This window comes from Phocoena phocoena, chromosome 5 (assembly GCF_963924675.1).
Source record: "Phocoena phocoena chromosome 5, mPhoPho1.1, whole genome shotgun sequence".
Taxonomy (NCBI): domain Eukaryota; kingdom Metazoa; phylum Chordata; class Mammalia; order Artiodactyla; family Phocoenidae; genus Phocoena; species Phocoena phocoena.
The window spans coordinates 32565287-32587755 of record NC_089223.1 but is presented as its reverse complement, the minus strand read 5'-3'; the positions used below and the strand labels follow the sequence as shown (position 1 = coordinate 32587755).

The 22469-nt window shown below is 41.2% G+C and overlaps 1 protein-coding gene across 1 annotated transcript in view; it reads right to left on the bottom strand.

Annotated features, from left to right (window-relative positions):
• Positions 1-22469, bottom strand: part of TMEM131L (transmembrane 131 like) — a 161526-nt gene that overhangs the window by 68057 nt on the left and 71000 nt on the right. The window contains exons 4-7 of the mRNA XM_065877574.1: positions 20350-20418; positions 15992-16115; positions 14540-14656; positions 13584-13694 (exon numbers count right to left, since the gene is read on the bottom strand). Of these exons, the coding sequence (XP_065733646.1) occupies positions 13584-13694; positions 14540-14656; positions 15992-16115; positions 20350-20418 (421 nt within the window). The remainder of the gene's footprint in view (positions 1-13583; positions 13695-14539; positions 14657-15991; positions 16116-20349; positions 20419-22469) is intronic.

Here is a 22469-nt window from a genome sequence, read left to right as displayed (position 1 = left end):
GATGAAGTACTGGGAACAATTCTGCCCAAAATTAGTGCCTTGAGGGCTGGGGGGCGTGTTTTCCAAACTTGGTGGATGTAAGGTTGATAATCTAATATTCCTGTGTGTCTTGTTAAGATTCTAGACTCGGGCTTCCCTGGTGGTGCAGTGGTTAAGAACTTGCCAATGCAGGGGACACAGGTTTGAGCCCTGGTCCAGAGAGATTCCACATGCCGCGGAGCAACTAAGCCCGTGCGCCACAACTACTGAAGCCCGCGTGCCTAGAGCCCGTGCTCCACAACAAGAGAAGCCACTACAATGAAAAGCCCACACACCACCACGAAGAGTAGCCCCCGCTCGCCATGACTAGAGAAAGCCCGCATGCAGCAAAGAAGACCCAACACAGCCAGAAATAAAATAAAAGAAATAAATAAATTTATTTTTGAAAAAAAAAGATTCTAGACTCAAGCTCCACTTGAAACAAGCAGAGACAAGAGAGACTTAGTGTTGAACTACTGTAATTTCTGAGAAGCCCTGGGGAAGCCACGCACATCCTGGCGGGGGGCTTTCCGAGAAGTCCTGGGCGGGGGGTGGGGGGAGTTACCCCAGCTGCACACAGGCATGGAGAAGCTCTCTGGCTAAGACCAAAAAAAATATATATATATAGGAATTAGGGAGGACTTCAAATTCTCTGCATGTTAACTCACAGGCCAACATAATTTGATATGGGACTAGAACCTTGAACTTTCATGTCTTGCCAAGGATTACTTCTCTGAATTTTAAATTTCTCCCTGAGAGTTTCATAATAGGAGAGGGTTTATATACAAAAACTTTTTTAAGTGATACATACATTTTAGCTATGTGCCGGATACTAGGTTCTAAGCTTTCTACATGTATTCATTTATTCAATAACTATAGCACTCCTGTGAGGTAGCGCTATTGTCTGTTTTATAGATAAACTGAGACATGAAAGGGTTAGGTAAACTGGCCAAGACCACTCAGGACCAAGACTTTTACCCAGGTGGCCTGGTTTTAGAATTCACTTTCTTACTCACTTCACTATACAGTTCTGTGATGGGGCATCCTTATAAGGCTGGGTTGTTTTTTTGTTTTTTTTTTGTTTTTTGGAATATCTTAATTCTGTTATTTGATCCCCTTTCAAAGCTCTGGTAAGCTTTATTGGATACTTGAAAAGAATTGGGGATGGGAAACAGATGAGGAGATGAACTTCAGACCTGGGGCACAGTGTGGCTTTGGAGCAGATTACTGATGAATTATCATAATGCATCTCAGAGCTTTCCAGGGGAAAACTCAACTGTGCATCCCAGTGGTCCACAGAGGATCGACAAAGCAGGGCTGGTACCAGTGGGAGAAGGAACAGGCTCAGGAAGGCAGGAGCACGGCCACGGGAAGTCTGCTCCTCTCCGTGCAGAGAGGGAGGACCATGGGCTTAACAACGGGTAAGCCCAAAGGGTCGAAAGTCCAAAACTGAGGAGCGGTATTAGGAAAGTAAACACTAAATACTCCTGATACTCCTGTTCCTTTGCCCCAAGCCTTCCTCTCCCCTCAAGGTAGAGGCAGTTGCCTACTAGTGAGCCACAGACAATGACCCTGCACTGCAGGCAGGGTGACAGGGTGGGGGCTACTGGAGGAGTTGGTTTCTTTTCTCCTTCTCTCTACGTCCTGGGTAAGGGTGTTTGTCCTTGATTCAAACATCCCTTCCATAAGAGGAAATGCAGATGGTCAACAGGCACGTGAAAAGATGAATGCTAGTCATCAGGGAAATGGAAGTCAAAACCACAATGAGATTATCACCTCACACCTGACAGAATGGCTATCCTCAAAAAGAGCACAAATAACCAAACGCTGGTGAGCATGTGGAGAAAAGGGAACCCTGCTACACTGGTGGAGGGGATGTAAGTTGGTGCAGCCACTGTGGAAAATAGTATGGAGGTTTCTCAAAAGACTAAAAATAGAACTACCACATGAGCCAGCAATTCCACTCCTGGGTATATATCCGAAAAATACTAATTTGAAAAGATACATACACCCCAATGTTCATAGCAGTTTTATTTACAATTGTCAAAATATGGAAGCAACCTAACTGTCCAACAACAGATGAATGGATATGGATAAAGATGTGGTATATGTATATATATATATATATACACACAATGGAATACTACTAGCCATGAAGAAGAATGAAATTTTGCCATTTGCAACAATATGGATGGACTTGGGGGGTATTACGCTAAGTGAAGTAAGTCAGACAGAGAAAGACAAATACTGTATGATTTCACTTATCTGAAACACAAAACAAACTAGTGAATAAAACAAAAAAGAAGCAGACTCACAGATATAGAGAACAAACTAGTGGTTACCAGTGGGGAAAGGAAAGAGGGGAGGGGCAAGACAGAGGTAGGGGTTTAAGAGGCATAAACTATCACGTGTAAAATAAGCTACAAGGGTTCACTGTGCAACACAGGGAATAAAGCCAATATTTTATAATAAGTATAAATGGAGTATAACCCTTAAAAATTGTGAATCACTATATTGTACACCTGTAACTTATGTAATATTGTACATCAGCTATACTTCAACTAAAAAAAAAGTCCCTTCCAATGGGCCACACCACGGTCTACCTGGGGGCCGGGAGTTAGCAACTCTGACCCTCTTACGTCAGCCGACACAGAATGTGGCTTATCAGTAACATAAATTTAGTTTTCTAGCTTCTGATTCTTATATATCCACCAGTTCAGAAACTGAGGAAGAGAGGTGCTATTTATTGAGCACCTTCAAGTCTTCTAACAAAAGTTTCTGGAATATTCTAATACAGTGAATGTTGGCAGAATTATAATTTCTTGCTTTTTAAGGTCATTTATTCAATTCTCAATCATTTATTTACTATGTGTTCTGTGGCGAGGCTCTGTGCTAGGTGATAAGAAAACAAATACTGGTTAGGACACGATTCCTGCTCTTTAAGGAGCTTATAATCTTATCAAAGGAAAACACATACACAGAAACAAAAGCTTTTGCATACTATCCTTGCTAAGACACGGTTCTCTCAGGGCTTTCAGTAAGGAACTAGTCAATTCTCCAGGAGGCAAAAAAGGGACTAAGCAAGTGCTGAGTTAAAAAGAGGGTCCAAGGGTTTCCCTGGTGGCACAGTGGTTAAGAATCTGCCTGCCAATGCAGGGGACACGGGTTCGAGCCCTGGTCCGAGAAGATCCCACATGCCACGGAGCGACTAAGCCCGGGCACCACAACTACTGAGCCTGCACTCCAGAGCCTGCGAGCCACAACTACTGAGCCCACATGCCACAACTACTGAGCCCACGCACCTAGAGCCCGTGCTCCGCAACAAGAGAAGCCACAGCGATGAGAACCCCAAGCACCCCAACAAAGAGTAGCCCCCGCTCGCAGCAACTAGAGAAAGCCTGCACGCAGCAATGAAGACCCAACACAGCCAAAAATAAATAAATAAATAAAAATTTTTAAAAGAAGGAGGGGCCGAGAAACTGTTCTCTCCTGGAACACTGTTCTGTCCTGCCCAGAGAGCAGAGATTTGAGAGAAGCAAATGGGGCTGATGGGGGGAGGAGACTCCGCGGGCTGGGGGGTTTGGGGGGCAGGGGGAAGCCAAGGAAAGGGGAATACCCCCACCCCTGGGTACCTCCTGCAGCTTCACCAAGCTTCCTTCCTGTCTCCCATTCACCAGCCCTCTATCTCTTCCCAAACTCCCACTCCACTGAATCATTCTCACTGGAGGCTCCAATGAAAAAAAGAAACAAATTTAAATTTAAGCAATTTCCTTGCTTTAAAAGCTGCATTCAGAGGCAGGTAGGTTTACAGGGTATATTTTCCTAACATACAGTAATAACTCTCCAGAGTCTGACAGACTAACATTTTTGTGTTAAAAAAGGTAACTTTTAAAGCAATCTACAGATTCAATGCAATCCCTATCAAACTCCCACTGGCATTTTTCACAGAACTAGAACAAAAAATTTCGCAATTTGTATGGAAACACAAAAGACCCTGAATAGCCAAAGCAATCTTGAGAACGAAAAAAGGAGCTGGAGGAATCAGGCTCCCTGACTTCAGACTATACTACAAAGCAACAGTAATCAAGACAGTATGGTACTGGCACAAAAACAGAAAGATAGATCAGTGGAACAGGATAGAAAGCCCAGAGATAAACCCACGCACATATGGACACCTTATCTTTGATAAAGGAGGCAGGAATGTACAGTGGAGAAAGGACAGCCTCTTCAATAAATGGTGCTGGGAAAACTGGACAGGTACATGTAAAAGTATGAGATTAGATCACTCCCTAACACCATACACAAAAATAAGCTCAAAATGGATTAAAGACCTAAATTTAAGGCCAGAAACTATCAAACTCTTAGAGGAAAACATAGGAAGAACACTCTGTGACATAAATCACAGCAAGATCCTTTCTGACCCACCTCCTAGAGTAATGGAAATAAAAACAAAAATAAACAAATGGGACCTAATGAAACTTCAAAGCTTTTGCACAGTAAAGGAAACCATAATCAAGACCAAAAGACAACCCTCAGAATGGGAGAAAACATTTGCAAATGAAGCAACTGACAAAGGATTAATCTCCAAAATTTACAAGCAGCTCATGCAGCTCAATAACAAAAAAACAAACAACCCCATCCAAAAATGGGCAGAAGACCTAAATAGACATTTCTCCAAAGAAGATATACAGAATGCCAACAAACACATGAAAGAATGCTCAACATCATTAATCATTAGAGAAATGCAAATCAAAACTACAATGAGATATCATCTCACACCAGTCAGAATGGCCATCATCAAAAAATCTAGAAACAATAAATGCTGGAGAGGGTGTGGAGAAAAGGGGACACTCTTGCGCTGCTGGTGGGAATGTGAATTGGTTCAGCCACTATGGAGAACAGTACGGAGGTTCCTTAAAAAACTACAAATAGAATTACCATATGACCCAGCAATCCCACTACTGGGCATATACCCTGAGAAAACCATAATTCAGAAAGAGTCATGTACCAAAATGTTCATTGCAGCTCTATTTACAATAGCCCAGAGATGGAAACAACCTAAGCGCCCATCATCGGATGAACGGATAAAGAAGATGTGGCACATATACACAATGGAATATTACTCAGCCTTAAAAAGAAATGAAATTGAGCTATTTGTAATGAGATGGATAGACCTAGAGTCTGTCATACAGAGTGAAGTAAGTCAGAAAGAAAAAGACAAATACCGTATGCTAACACATATATATGGAATTTAAGGAAAAAAAAATGTCATGAAGAACCTAGGGGTAAGACAGGAATAAAGACACAGACCTACTGGAGAACGGACTTGAGGATATGGGGAGGGGGAAGGGTGAGTTTTGACAGGGCGAGAGAGAGTCATGGACATATACACACTAACAAACGTAGTAAGGTAGATAGCTAGGGGGAAGCAGCCGCAAGGCACAGGGATATTAGCTCGGTGCTTTGTGACAGCCTGGAGGGGTGGGATGGGGAGAGTGGGAGGGAGGGAGAGGCAAGAGGGAAGACATATGGGAACATATGTATATGTATAGCTGATTCACTTTGTTATAAAGCAGAAACTAACACACCATTGTAAAGCAATTATACCTCAATAAAGATGTTTAAAAAAAAAAAAAAAAAGGTAACTTTTATCAGGCAAATAAATGTTATTAAATATGTTATGTTCCCACCAGATTTGTAGGAATTCTTAGCTATCACACCCAGAAAATCTGTGTATTTCATTTAACTTATCCTGTAAGACATCAGGAAAACAGGGCAGCCACAGCGGCCTTTAACCTTTCCCTGTTTTTATTTTCCATCTCCAGATCCTCGTTCAGACTTCTGCAACTTATTTGTTACTGAGAAACCTGCCCCTTCCCATTTCTCCTCTGTCGAACTGTGATTGGAAACGTTCCTTGTCCTCCTTCCCACACTGACTTTATAGCTTCCCTTCCAGACCACCGCACTTACTCGGCAGGGATCAACACCTAGGAGGCGAGTCCCCCGACAGCAACGTGGGGCACCCTCCCCGAGCCTGGCCGGCACCAGGCTCCACGCAGGCTGGCACCGCAGGCCTCTCCAACACCTGTCCCGGGCGGGCAGGCAGGCACACGGCCTGACGGCAGCACGCCAAAGCCAGGTTGTGCCAGTCTTAAAAGGGTAGCAACTCCTGGTCTGAAGTGTATCAGACATCACACACAGTCCCCAGAAATAATCTCTCCTTTACACAATCCGGTAACAGGATACTGCAGACACTCTGAAAAGTTCAGAAAGGAGGTGACAAAATATTCTTCTTGGTCACCTATGTTGAGTGTGAGTGTGGTCTTGGGGCTTATTTCTAAATTTTCACTTCTCTGGTTTCCTGTGTTTTCTTATAATTACACTGTAATTTTTTATCGTCACAATCTCCTTTTGAGAGAATTCAATACTATGATACTATGTTAGGACACACAGATCCACTGTTACTTCGTGGGAACTGTGTCGTCGGCTTTCCTCTAATTTAAAACCTCTCTGTGTTTCCCATATGGCCTTATAATTCCACCTTTAACAATAAATATTATTTTACAGTGATTCCAATAATAATAACTTAAGTTCTTTTAACTCTCTGAGACAAGGTTATTGCTATAGTGACCCTATATGCCAGATTCTGAAAGAATGACAATTTCAAATATTGTTTTGTCCAAATAAACCACTGAAACATTCCTCAAATCTCAATGTCTTGGATCCAAAACAACACTAAAGAAAACGTTAAAAAATAAAACTTCTTCTGGGCTTCCCTGGTGGTGCAGTGGTTGAGAGTCAGCCTGCCGATGCAGGAGACACGGCTTTGTGCCCCGGTCCAGGAAGATCCCACGTGCCGTGGAGCGGCTGGGCCCGTGAGCCACGGCCGCTGGGCCTGCGCGTCCGGAGCCTGTGCTCCGCAACGGGAGAGGCCACAACAGTGAGAGGCCCGCATACCGCAAAAAAAAATAATAAAAAAAATAAATAAAATTAAAAAATAAAACTTCTTACTTTTTCATGAGCCTAACACAACTCTATTTACATATTACATCCTACCATATACTTTACAGTTACAATCATAGAGTACAGTCTAGCTTATATTCTACTATTCGCTTGTCAGACATTTCTACATAAGCACCATAATTGTAACTTGGAAGAACTACTTAATATTCTACTATGCTGATATATTTAAATTTATCAAATCCTTTTTCGACTGTTGAGGTTTTAGGCTGTTTCTACTGTTTTTGCCGTTATAAAAATGCTGCCAAAAAAATTTTTTTTGCATATACCTTTCCTGGAACATGAATTACAAAGTCAACAATATGAAAATCATTACCTGGGAAAAAATTTAAAGCATACTGAGCCAGGACTGCCAATCCCAGCTCTGTCCTCAACCTCCACCAAGTAACCTAAATTCTAAGACCATTCTACAATTTCTAAAATAAGAATAATTACCACCTGCCCTGGTAGTAAATCTGTTGAAGGTCATCTGGTTGATGTGGTGAAAAGGTGAAGTTAGACAAATCTTAGATATTACGACTGGAGATATGCTATTTGGGGCTCTTAACTTGGGTGCCCACTGACTCATCTTCCTATGAAAAACTCTGGGGGCTGCCCTCAATATACCAAACACTAAGGTGATGCTGAGATTATGAAAATGAAAATGAGAAAGAAACAGGCCCGGGCCTAGAGAGTCTCATGGAAGAGCTGTGGAGGGAGACAGCCCGGGACACTAAATGTTAAAGCAGCTTTGAACCAAGCGTCGTGGGACCAGAGCAGAGACTGGCCTGGGAACCTGGAGAGGAGGTGATATCTGAACTGGGTCTCAAGGGACAGAATTAGAAGTAAAAGTAGAGTCAGAACGGGGGAAAAGCTTATGAAGGGGAGACAGTCTGTACAAAAGGATGGCATGGTCTAGCAGTGACGGGAGGTTTGTGAGGCCAGAGATGAGAAGAGCAGGGTGGTACCCCCGAGGCTGGAGAAGAAGCTGGACCCAGGTGACGAAGGACCTTGTAGGCCAAGCTTGGATCCTGCAAACAACAGGGACCCAGCAGTGTAGTGACCAGGGAAATAACGCATAGTTTTGTTTAAGAAGACATCGCCAGCACGCGCAGCAGGTGCACCGGAGGGGAGAAAGCCTGACTGGGGGATAATCCAGGTGCCAAATGATGACAGGACTGCAACAAAAGCAGAGGGACCTCAGATTCTCACTTCAACCCACTGTCATAGTGACGTCTTGTCTGCTAGGAACGCTCACTCCATAAACGTCAAAACAAATGAAAAAGAAGGACTAAATGAAAAGGCAAATTAATTCCTCATGTCTGCCCCCTTCTTCCCCTGAGCAGACACACATGTACAGCGGAGAGGCTGCAATGCACACCCTCCTCTCACTGAACTCAGCCCCTGCTAGAGAACTCCTGGCCAGCACAAATTTAGACAGAAAACTAATCACACAAACACTCTCGGCTTCAGCAGAAGAGTGAGCCATTTAATCCAGTTCGACTGAGCAGGAAAAATGCAAAAGTAAGATATGAATGGACACAAACAAAAAGGACTGGAATGAGCTCATACTACAAAAAAACTGAGATAACCCAACAATTTTTTCACGAGCACCCTAGTTTATTTCACAAGAGGGACACATTTTTTTTGTTGTTATTCCAAAAAACAAACTGAGGTCTTGAACCAAGTACAATCTATATGACATTATAAATATTCACACTCTTTTTTCCCCCTATCCATAGAAATAAGATCAAATAAAATGGACATATTTCATCTGACCATTTTCCCTAAATGTACGCTCTTTCAGAAAAGGAGGATGAAATATAAAACAATGCCCTTTTCAGGGTGCTTTAGTAAAGTTATACTCTGTGACCTGGGGTTGGGCTCTGTCCTGGGGCTTTACAGGTGATCATTTAACGATCCAACGAGAGACAGCGAGCTCAGTGGAAGGAGCACAGGCTTGGAAAAAGACAGACAGCGGGAGGAAACTGGCTTTTGATCCTCATGGAAGTACTTAATTTTTCCTCCAGTTTGTATCCCTAAAATAAATCCATGGTTTTCTTTACTAGCATTATTTAAATTTGATTTTGTCACAGCTAACTGAATCTTTTAGCAGCTCAGGAGACAAGGCCAAGTGCTGCCGCAGTCCCTCTGTGTGAGGAATCACGCGGTAAGCTGCAAGGGTAAGTGAGCCAAAGTGTTCTGATTGCATAACTTTCTAGTTGCTACCTTAGGAAGCAATTTTAAGTATGTGTGAGCAAAGGCCAGTGACAATCCCTGTATCTGAAAGACTCAGGACATATTCATTTCTGCCTAAACCTTCTTGCTCTTTAGCTTTCTACCAGATGCACTTTCCAGCTCTGTTCTGGAGAAGATTCAGTCATGAGCACTCCTTCCCCCACCCTCCTTCCCTGTTGAGAGAAGAGGCCTCTTGAACTCAGCACCCACCCCAGATTATGGGTTCTGGACCACGGGCAAAAGGTAGACAAAAACACGGGACAGAAAGAATATCAAAATAAAGATACTCCTTTCTGGAAAAGGACAGCCGGCAACCTTACAGCCACTTAAAACACAACTTGAATGCATTTTATGTGGCAGTTTAAATGAGAAAATATTATAGTCAGGATTTTTTCTGAGGAATGCCATAATTATTTCTTAAGTCTAAATTTTGTAGGTTTTTGTTTTTGTTTCTAGGTGTAGTAAGCCTTGAAAAAAAGACTTTAAAGTTTCTTTTTCTGAATCACTATAAAAATGAGAGAAATTTAAATAATTGCCTTTGAAGAAATATTTTTTGATATTTAGACCTCTCAATACTGGGTTCCAACAAAAGATCAGTCAAAAAAATTGAGTTTTACCTTCAAACTCTGAAATGTATTCTACATTGTCACGTCATAAGAGAAGGGACACTGTGCTGTGTTCACTGCCCTATCACTTCCTGGAACATTCAAGAAATGGTATCTAATAACTAACTGTTGACTGACTGATGCGGGGAGCTATGCTCAACAGGGACAGCCTTAGACAGTGACTTGACTAAACTCACAGATCCCCGTATAAATGAAAATGGAGAGAATCTACCATTGGGAACAGAGCTGAAGCTGAGACAGTCAAGGAGAACGCTGAGACACTCCAATGGGGGAAGAACTGTCTTTTCAACAAATGGTACTGGGATTACTGGAAATGCATACGAAAAGAATGAACTTGGATCCCGAGCTCACACTATACACTAAAATGAAGTAAAAATGGGTCACAGACCTCACTACAAGAGATGAACTATAAAACTCAGAAGAAAACACAGGAGTAAATCTTTACAACCTTGGACCTTGTTAGATTTGACACTAAAAGCATAAGCGACCAAATAAAAAATAGGTGAACTGGACTTCATCAAAATTAAAAATAAAAAGACAACCTAAAGAACGGGAGAAAAATACATACAAATCATGTACCTGATGAAAGTCTACTATCTAGAATATATAAAGAACACTTACATCTCAACAATAAAAAGACAACCCAATTAAAAAATGGGCAAAGGATCTGAATAGACATTTCTCCAAAGAAGATATAAAAATTATCAAAAAGCACATGAAAAGACGTTCAACATCATTAGTGATTAAGGAAACACAAATAAAAACCACATGAGGTATCACTTCACACCCACTAGGATGGCTATAAAAAACAAAACAACAACAAAAAGACAGAAAATAACAAGCCTTGGCAAAGTTGCAGAGAACTGGAATCCTCATATATTGCTGGTGAGATTGTAAAATGATAACAAACACTTTAGAAAACGGTTTGACAGTTCCTCAAAATGTGAGACATAGAATTACCATATGACCCAGCAAAATTCCACCCTTACATATACACCCAAGAGAACAGAAGACATACGCCCACACAAACTTGTCCATGAATGTTCACAGTGACATTATTCATAATAGCCAAAACAACTAAAACAAATCCAAAAAATGAAACCAATTGATAAATGTTTAAACAAAATGTGGTATATGCCTATACAATATATCACTTGGCAATAAAAAGGCAGGAAAGACTGATAACATGGATGAAACTTGAAAATACTATGCTAAGTGAAAGAAGCCAATCACAAAAGACCACACAATTCATTTACATGCAATGTCCAAAATAGACAAATCTATAGAGACAGAAAATAGAGTAACAGTTGCCAGGGACTAAGGCAAAGAAAATGTTCTAAAATTAGACTGTGAGAGAGTGGTGAATGCTGCACAGCTCTGTGAGTATACTAACAACCAGCGGGGGTATACTTTAAGTGGGTGAATTTTGTTGTATGTGAATCATATCTCGATAAAGCTGCTAAATATAGATAAAAATGCAAAAAAGGAAAAAAGAAACAAAACAGAGTTTCGTACCAGCTAAAGCAGATACAAGAAAAGCCAAGTCACCGCCGTGGTAGGGGAAGCTGGCCAAAACTCGCCTCAGCCCAAGTTCATGGGCCCCTCCAACGGCAGGCCCCGGGCTGGGCCGGGAGGATATGGAAAGCCAAGTCAGGTGGCCCCCACTTTCATGGGTCTTAAATTCCACGAGTGAAAGAGAGAGTGGCTAAGTAAACACACTATGTGGGCGTGGGATTATTTCACCGGATACGAGTCCTAAGGGGGAAGGAAGTCAGTTGTACTGCGGGCCAACCGAGGTCTGGAACTGAATGGGAGAGACAGCAAGATCCTTGGAGAACTCAAGATGAGAAAGGAAGGATGAAGTGAGGGTTAACTGTGAGAAAAGCTGGGGGAGGGGCGTCTGGGGAAACGGCAGGCACAGAGGTCCAGGGGCAGGAGGGGAAGAGGCAGTGTGAGCAGCAGAGGGAGGGAGGCGGGGGAGGGACAGCGCCAGACCGCGCAAGGCCTTCCAGCCACACGAAGGGTTCCGTTTAAGTCCTAAATCCTACGGGAATGCACGGAGAGCAGGTGACTGACGAGGTCCAACTTGCATTTTGGGGAAGAGGACTTGAAAGGGCTGAAGCAGACGCTGGCAGACCAGTTAAGGGGCTGCTACAGTGGCCCAGATGAGGATGGCCTGGATGTGGGGCAGGGCAGAGAGCACCACGGCAAGGACGGGATCTGCCAGGAAGAGTGGATGGCAGGCACGCTCTCATCACACCAAGGCCTCTGAGGCCCTTAATTCCACATATCCTTAAATTAACAGCATTAACTAAGGTAATCTGAACACCCGCCTCGATTTCAATGCTTTTATCACCACTAACATGGCACCAGGCACTCAAAGCTCTCAGTCACCAGAGAAACCTGGCCATTCCCAGCTGCCCTCCCTCCCCCGCCCCCCCCCCCCCCGCCCCCCGCTGAAGGACAGCCCCAAGATAAGGCTGAAAGTGCTCACAGGAAAAGCCCTCGCTGTCAGCACATGCAAATTAAACTTTCTCTAGGCCTTCCAAGCCCTTACAAAATGCAGGTCAGATCACAGCAGTCTCCAGCCTAAAACCTTTCAATACAATCCCACTGGTTTTAGAACTTAAACCAAATCCAAATTTGCAAATAAAAAGAAATCTTCCTTAAAATCCTGAGGAAGGGCTATTCCATTTTATAAAAAAAATGGAAATAGTATGTTAAATCCCTAAGAATGACCTATTGGGTGGCAAAGCACCCAGACATTACATTACAGGTAAATTAATTTTGCTTCTCTCTCCACTGGAATGAGAGCTCCATGGAGACAGAGGTGCCAGACTCATGCCTGGCCCAGAGCAGAGGCACAGTGAAACTGATGGTGAAGGAAAGCCTGGTTACCATGACCTAGAAGAAGTCCGAGCAGTGGGCTTTAGTTATTCATTAAAAAGAAAGGGTAGGTAAGGTGGTAAGCTTCACAATACGTTGGGTCAAGTGCTTTTGGAATTTCAACAGTTATCCACAGTTGCAGGGAAATATAAATAATCGAAGGGAAAAAACGGCCAACCCTATAAGCGATTAATGAAATACGCATTAAAAGAATTTTAAGGTTCCATTATATACCTACTAAGACATTGAAAACATTTCTCTCCCCTGAGCCACACCCAGGCAGGACTCATGGCAGGAGGGCGGGGAGAGGGAAAGACGCTTGCAGGAATGTCATTACCGGTGACCAGGGAGGGTCTGGCTCCCTGAAAAGCACCCTGGCGAGATTAACAAGCCCTATAAACCGGTTGGTAGTCTTTAACTACAGAATCCTCTTTACAAAATACACCCCAAGGAAACACGTAGTCCAAAAGAGAAATAAAGAAACCTGTAAAATACGTACACGGCCTATTTTCATCATAAAAATAATGAAAAACTGGACACACTGCAAATGACCAACAACAGGACTAAGCAAACTATGGAATATCAACACCGTCAACTATACAGCCGTTAAAAAGGAGTATACGGATTTCACTGACACCTTACATACATACATTATTTCCATATGTACCAGGATTTTTTCCAAAAGCGGAACATGTTAAAATCCCACTTCTGACTAGGTAAAAAGGTCTGTCTGTACTCTGTGTAAGACACATAAATGTAGAGGCTACAAAGTTTGGTATTTATCAGCATTCAAAATAAATGTCCTACTAAAATCACCTGTGTTTGTGAAAGCTGAACGCTCTGGACCTGTGGAAGCAGAAAGTAAGCATTTGGTAGCTGTTTTACAGACCCTTCTGCAGAGATTCTGCGAGTGCCAATGCCAGACACCTGCAGGGGAAAAAAAAAAATTCTATTACTTTTGAAACACATTTGACGTAGTGCTGAAATACCTTTCCAAAGGAAATCTGTGTTCGTCAACTTGGCCGTCAAGACTATTAATCCAATTACTATATTTATCTTCGTCCCCCGAAAACAAAAATGCAACAAAAGTTGCTGTACTTAAGCTGAATGTTCCTCAGTGCAGCAAATCCCTTCAGAAATAGACAACTTTTCTGATATGGGACCACAAGTTACATGAAACCCTGTAAGAATTAGCCACCAAAGTGATAGATCTTGGCACTTAAATGAAATATGTCACAGATACCGCTTAAGATAAAGATTCCTGACTATTTCTGTGACCAACAACAAAAAGACTCCTCTCCCTCCCTCCCCAGTGCTTTGCCAGAATAGGGAGCTCCCTGGGGACGGGCCCCCAAGCATGCAGTCCGTGTCCCCAGAGCAGAAACAGTCCTGAGCCCGGGAGAGGAGGAAGCAAAACCCCCAGGGGCCGCCCTCACAAGCTTCCTGTCCCTGGACTGCGGGAGGTGAGCGTCGTGAGTTTTGAAACCCCATTATATTTTATACTAGAAAACCGTCGGGTAGATTTCTCTGTTTTGTTCTGATACCCTTTCGAGATCCAAGGTGCATTCCAGCCGTGCACTTTGCACGAAAGATGGCCACCTGGCCCGTGTGGCAGAGGAAGGAGGAGGGCTGGTTAGCTGGACATCAACTAAGCAGCCTTAGACTTGAATGACATAAACTAGGTGGCAACATTTCCAAAAGGCTTTTCTTTAACACCCAAACTCCTTCATTACGTCAACAGCCAAATATGACCAACAGAAAAAGCTACTTACATGATAAGAAAGAACTCCATGTGAGGAGGTATTAATAAATAAAGAACTTTCAATGCTTCCTTCTTCAGTAGGTAAGAAAATAATTCTGAAGGACGTTTTCCCCATTGCTGGAATTACCTGAAAGAAAGCTACCTCATTAGCCACTTGGAATGGCCCCTCTTTGACAAATTGTCTTTCACAGACTTTCTTCTTGACAATTCCTGTTAACAGATATCTGCGTATTCTTGCACCCTTGATTTATGCATATCATGAATCCCCGAGAATGTCCAAACAGATCAATATCCAACAATCTAAGAGAAAATATCAAAGAACACACCGTGGACTTAGGGCAAGACAGCTTTCACCCCGAGTGGAGCCATGTGCCTCATACCTTTCCTTTATTCTCCTCTTCCTCCCCCATGTGTTCAAGGGCCTGTGTCTAACACACTTCCACCTCCACTTAAGTAAAGAGAACCACCGGTGTACCGACATGTTGCTACTGAGTAAAAGTCAGGGACAGCGTTTATCTGGATGGACTGTCATGATCAAAATACTGGGCTCCCCCTTACTCCACTTCCTGAGTCCCAGTATTAAAAAAATATGGGGATAGTAAGGAAAATAAACTCTAGCAGTAATCTGGATCTTCATTAAAAGTTAAAGACCTTTTAAAAGTTTAAAAACTAAAGTTAACTTGAATTACTAAAATTAAGACTATTAGGGACTTCCCTGATGGTCCGGTGGTAAAGAATCCGCCTTCCAATGCAGGGGACGCAGGTTCAATCCCTGGTCGGGGAACTAAGATCCCACATGCCACGGGGCAACTAATCCCACGCACCACAACTACTGAGCCTACACACCGCAACCAGAGGGAAGCCCGCGCTCCGCAACAAAGAGCCCGCGCACCGCGACGAAGAGTCCACTTGCCACGATGAAGACCCGACACAGGCAAAAAAATAAATAAATTTTTGAAAAAATTAAATTAAATTAAAACTATTAGAAGATCAGGGTTTTGAGTTCTGTGTTATGGTACATATTAGCTTCACAAGGAACCACTCACCCCCCTTAGGCCTGTATTTAGAAAAGAGTCCTAACCATCCCAGCACGCTCGCCAGGTGAAGAGATCACCACTGTAAACTTGTACTAGTTACTAAATGCTTCAGCACTGGTAGTCACTACGAGACAAGTAATATTAAGGTTCTTTAAGGATGAAAAAGTGGTATTGAATACACACGCATTACTACCTAGTTTAAATTCGTTAAACTTTTTTTTTCCACATAGATAATCAAGAGTCACCAAAATTATGAATCTGAACAACTGAAAAAATAAATGCTAAAGCAAACACATAGAAGGAAAGCGTCTGGGTAGCAGAAAAAGGGGAGACAGGCAACAGAAAGTGAAAAAACTACAGGCAAAGAGAGCAAGAAAAGCTGGCAGCCCGCCACAGCACAGCTTCCAAGACGCGTCCACACTCACCCTGCAGTGAACGGGAGGCACATGGAAATGTCCCGCAGCTGTAAACACGGAATTCACCACGACCTCGCTGTCCCTGCTAGGGTTATACGCATAGAGAATCTTCGCTGCAGGGTGTCCCAGGAACCTAGGAGGGGAACAAGGAAAACACACAAGGGATTGTATGGTTATAAACAAAATCATCCATCCATCCATATATACACTCTAAACCCAGAAAGCTGTTGAACTTCATTACAAAGTTAAAAGCAACAATCCTATTGTTAATAAAGCATTCTATCCACAAGAGTCAAAAACATTTTTTAATCCTTTCTTTTACAAGACACTCACGCCAACCCACAGTAGCACCCCAACTGATTTTTGTATTAGAAGAATTCAACCCATCGAGGCCATTGAATGCTTCCCAAAAAACACCTAGGGGGAACTAGGTATCTGTCTGACATGGGTCTCTAATGCAAAAGGAAATATGTTTAGATAAGAAACTGTACTCACAGAAAAAGCCAATCTTCTTAGGGTTCATTTTCTGAGTAATACACTTAAAGATACTTTTGGGGGGAATGGATTTCAACTGGCAAAGAGACTGCGTTAAGTCTTATAAAAGAAAACTTAATTGTTAAACACCATTCTTCCGAGAAAAATGAAAGCTCTGCAGCACTTTCTAGCTTTGGCTGTTATCCATTTAAAACATGAGTCTTTCAGAAAACTCTAATGAAAGCTTTGGCTCCTCCATCCACAAACATGCACATAAAAGTGTTACACATACTTTCAAAACTTTCCATGACCCTCAGAGTTAAGAATCTCTGCTCTTCAGCAAATACCCTAACTAATGGAAACCTTGATGTTGAATCTTTTCCACAGGGCTCTCCATCTACAAGGTGGGCTCTGACAAAGGAACTTCAAGAGGAAAGGGGCCAGTTTCTAGCCCAGCTGCCTGGAGCTACCTGCAATGTTCCCTCGAATCGTTTACTCTGATTGCTAATACCCAATACCAAATTCACTCCAGTTAAACCGTGTTGTGATAAATAGAGAGCCAGCAAAAATTTCACTTAAGTCATCTTTCCAGTTTTAACACCCTCAGTGGCAGAGGCCCAAATAAACGGTTCTCTTTAGTATGGCCTAGAAGTGAAACTATATTCTAAATACAGGAAAAAAAATCATCTACATCATGTTTGTGTTTTTCTGATTTTGTTCCAATTTCTCTTATATTAAAAACTAGGGGTTCAGGGTTTCCCAGGTGGCGCAGTGGTTGAGAGTCCGCCTGCCGATGCGGAGGACGCGGGTTCGTGCCCCGGTCCGGGAGGGTCCCGCGTGCCGCGGAGTGGCTGGACCCGTGGGCCGTGGCCACTGGGCCTGCGCGTCCAGAGCCTGTGCTCCGCAACGGGAGAGGCCGCAGCCGTGGGAGGCCCGCTGTACCGCAAAAAACAACAAAAAAAAAAAAAAAAAAAAAACTAGGGGTTCACAATTGAATATTAAAAAAAAACATGTGCTTTAGGAAAAATTAAGTGCATGCTGTTTCTCTTATATACAATAGGATTTCCAAAATACTGTATTAGTGCCATCAAATCCTTGGAATTTTTCTTTCAGCTTTTCCTTCTACTTTTAATCACAAGTCTTAGTTGGAGACTTAGTATGTCCAATATGTATTTTAAAAGTCCTTAACAGCCAGTTACAAATAAAATACAATAAGTGTGATTAAAACGTTGATCTTTTTTAGAGTGTTCTTAAATAAAACAACTAAAAATTTTTTATACTATCATAGCACCTCAGAAAGCCCTGTGTCAGGAGTACTAGGCTCACATCTGCCTTTTCCCTCAATTAAATTAAATAAATAAGAACGTCCATGATTTTCTGTTTTACGTGAATAATCTGAATCAATCAGCAGTTATTAATACTTATCCTCAAAGCTTTTGTTTCCTTCACATAATTGGAATGCAAGATTTTTAGTTTCAAAGGATACAAATGTCTCCCCAAGAAACACCTTAAAAAATAAGACCACAAAACTGCAATGTAACAGAGCCCAGTGGCTGTGTCCAGCAGAAACCTCATCAGACCTAACAGAGAATGCTGGCTGAAACCTAGTCACCACAGTACTATTTTTATCCTATTTTTTTTTAATTCTATTTTTAAAAGTGTTATGAGGATAAGAATTTCCTTCACTAGTGACAACTGGAAGATACTCTATTAATTTAATACTACAAAAGAATGATTAAAATTTCTTATGAATGATTAGCACGTTTAATCTCAGGACCAGCAGAATATTAACCCTTAACATAAACCCTAAGAAGTAGGCAGGGGGCAACTGAATAACATGATCCTGATTCTGCATCCTAGAGGGAAACCAGAACTCTGAGAAGGAATGAGGTTTGCTCAAGGTCAACGCCAAAATAAACAACAGCAAAACCTGACCTAGGGCAGTGAAGAAATGAGAACTCTCTGGTTAAAATGTGTATCTAATACCTATGGATTAGACCATTTGTTAGATGCAAGGTAAAACTTGACTAATTTTTTTAAAGTGTTCTGATTTAGGCTATATTTTGTTATTATTGAGTTTTTTTTTAACTGCAGCAAAAATAATTTATTCCCATAACCATATCCTGGATCTCAATTATGAGAAAAATAGCATGGTACACGCTGGCTTAGAAATCAAAAGATTTACTCTGTCACTTCCAGTAAAATGACCTTGGGAAAACTGCATTACTTCTCAGCAACAAATATATGAGCATTTGCAGTACATGCTCCAATACAGAGATATTTGGAAATGATTCTCTCTTAGACAACACCTACCTCCAATATCCTTCCAGGATTGCAGTTAAGACTCAACTCACAAGAGACAAGATTGTACTTTAAGAACTATAAACTACTACATAAACAAAACTGAATTATCCAAAGGTGATTCAAGTCTAAAACTCAGTAACCTTTTCAAATCAAGAACTTTAAACATTTCTTTTCAACACGCTTCCAGCTATTAGAACCAGAAATTGATGTGCAGAGCTAATTAACATACACAGATAATACATACATACATCCAATCATGTGCACTGAAGGATATTTTTATATTGCTGAAGAGTAAATATACTACGGACAGCCAGTCTCCCATGAACTGGAATTGTTATCCTAATCTAAGTGTATTTACTACTATCCATCTTGTTATATCTACCAATCTGTAACATACACTTTTTTTTTTTTGTAACATACACTTTAAAGTAGCTTCTGCACTGAAATTTCTTTTTACAATACTTTTGACAAAAGCAAAGTGAACTCAGAATTTGAAATCAGTGAGGTTTGATTATAAAACCTCATTCTTTACCTAAGAATAAAAATACAAAAATTCAAAAACAAAAAAGTAGGCGCCTAGACTCTTGTAAAATCAGCAAGCTCCCTTCGCACTTTTATCACTTCTTCCTTTTACAGACTCTCCTTAAAAAGCTCAACAATTTTAAAGTGCTTTTAGATTTAAAATTCATTATTCTTCATGGCAGCTCTGATATTTTGATGATCAGAAGGAAACCAGATGAATAAAGGAGAGCACACCAGGAGACCACCACTAACTCACCCCAGATGCTCTCCTAGCACCATGGCTTTTTCACTCACAAAACTTTTCTTGTAACTGAAAAAAGTTCTTCATAAAACTGAAGTGATATTCCAGGCTGCTAAAACAAGCAGAGTTTTTAATCCTGAAACACTCTTTAACTTCCACCTCGAAATTCTACTAACGTGAAATTACATCTACTCAGTGCAACAAAATTCTGCATCCAGGGAGTCTTAACACTTCATTACAACCAACATGAGTCCTGAAGTTCCCTCCTGAGCACAGCTTCACCATTCTCTTCCTCAATTTCTCTGAGTTCCCAGATCAGTCCCTCAACCGACACTCAGATCACATCCCCTTCATCTCATGGTTCTCAACAAGATGTACTACAAGGAATTACAGCTTCCACACTGTCTTCCCCACTTGTTTCCAAAGCCTCAATCATAGTAACTAATGTATGTACAATTTTGAATCCCAAAGCATAAGGAGCAGTAAAAACTGAGTGAATAAGTGAATCTAATTTTAAAAATTCAGAAACCATCAATATGTAGAGCTTTTCGTTATAAAATAACCTGCTTTGTTTCAGAAAAACAAGGACTTACTATCGACTTAAATTATACGGTACATTCATTAAAAACTAAAGAAAGGGCTAAAACAACTCTTACACTCTCCTTTTCACAAAAATGTTCCTTTTAACAAGTTCTAGGATCAATCTCTCTTGATATTATCTATATATTTTAAATATATTTAACATCATACATCTACATAAGCGATATCCTGAAAGCAAAGAGTGTAAATAATAAATTACTAAAAATTATAAAGAGAAGATACTTACTGAACTCCAAAATCTAGAACTGATGGCTGAAAATGTAAAGCTTTTCCACTAAATAGCTTGTCTGAGAAGCTAAAAAAGACAAGACAAGACAGATTAATTTTTGTTGTACTTTTAAAATTTGAATGCTGAGTTAAGAGGATATACTTGGGCCGATAGCTCTCATAAGATATAATTTTACTTCCTTATAAAGGAGTCGGAACTAGATTTAAATGTTAAAGCTGAATTATTTGAAGCCTAATATAATTCTACAGCTGCAAAAATTTAAGATACTCTTAGATTATGGTTAGTATAACTTCATACCAAATATATAGATTCTATAAGCATTCAGATAAAAAATGGAGATAGATTTAATTTTTAATAGGCTTCATTTCTGGGCGAATTCAGGAAACATATCTATTTTCACAAACCCCAAATCAAGAAAAGACACACAAGGGCGGGAGCTGAGGGTAAGGGGTTGCAGAGGGAGGGAGCTTCGGCCTCCACATTCGTTAGACAAGTTGTAACAGGGAAAGGGTCAGGAGCATAGCCAGGGTTGCTCCCAAAAGCTGAAACCATCACCAGGTCTGGATTTTAAATATTAACAATCAAATAAAATCTCATACGGCAGGTCATATTTTCAGCAGTTGTTAATCATTACTATGATTTCATTTTCCTTCAGAACCAAAAGCCAGAAATTAAAATACTAAAGAACATATAAAGACATTAAAAAATAAGCTATAACAATATATATACATACTTAAAGACTTAAAATACAAAATCTATGTAAATATATATATAAATATAAAATATATACACGTGTGTGTATCAAGAAAGTATTAACTGTCATACGACATTTCTTTTAAGAAATTCTTTTTTAAAAAAAAAAAAAACAGTAGGTCCTTGTTGGTTATCTATTTTAAATATAGTAGCGTATACTTGTCAACCCCAAACTCCCAATCTATCCCTCCTCCCCCATCCCTCTCCCCTGGTAACCATAAATTCATTCTCTAAGTCTGTGAGTCTGTTTTGGTTTTGTAAATCAGTTCATTTGTATCTTTTTTTTTTTTTTTTTTTAGATTCCCCATATAAACGATATATTTGTCTTTCCCTGTCTTACTTCACTTAGTGTCACAGGACATTTTAAAAGCCATGTACTCCAAAAATACTTAACTGGAGAAGCTCCTAAATGTAGCATGCGTAACTGTTTTCAATGACTCAAGTAAGTTTTCCAAAATACAATCTTTCCATGTTCTCCTCCCGCAAAGTAGCCCTCCAGCAAGCACAGTCCAGAGGCTGGTCCAGGAATAAACATTTGAGTTTGAAACTTGCCGGCCCACAGAAACGCTATAACCTTCAGCAAGCCCCTCTCCCATTTTTCTTGAAGGTGCAAACAATACAGAGAACCCCTTCCAAAATCCTCATCTCATAGGAAGAATCCTGGTTGCAATCTCTTCTTCCTCTCTCCACTTTTCTGCCTCTGTGTAAGCTTCCCTTCCTCCATCCCCTCACCTAAGAATCCTTTCTCTGTTATCTCTTATCTGTATCTCCTTTATTCTACCTCAGCATCAACTGTATTAGTAATAAAGGTGACCTCACTGTCCATCTGCCAACCTCCTCCCTCGTGGCCAGCTCGGGCAGGTGAGAGGTATGCTATTTACTGGTCTCTCTCAAGCCCCAAAAGGCCAGTACTAACTCCATGACTTGCTTGCAAAGAAAGGCCACAAACACACACCCAGTTGCCTCCAGAAATGTTTTAAAGAGCCACAGGAGGCGACATAGAGAGTTGCCAACATCAGACGCACCGCAGTCACCCCCACTCCAGACAGAGATGGTCAGGGCTCAGCATTCCAGAAGGAAAAGAAAACAGGCAACTTCACATGCCAAGAATGATCTTAGGAAAGTCAGGCTACTGTATTAGTAAAAAGTAAAATAACTAATGAGAGTCTTCTTCCTGCCTTGGGTACTGAAAGTGGATTTATCATCAGATTTCACACACAACTTCTGAATGAAGATGAGGTTTTGGAGGATTTAAGTAATTCACCCAAGATCACACAGTCACTAAGAGGCACAGCCAAAATTCCAATGCAGATCTGTCTATCCAGGTCACAAACCTGAACCCTGCATGGAGTTCAAGTCCATCC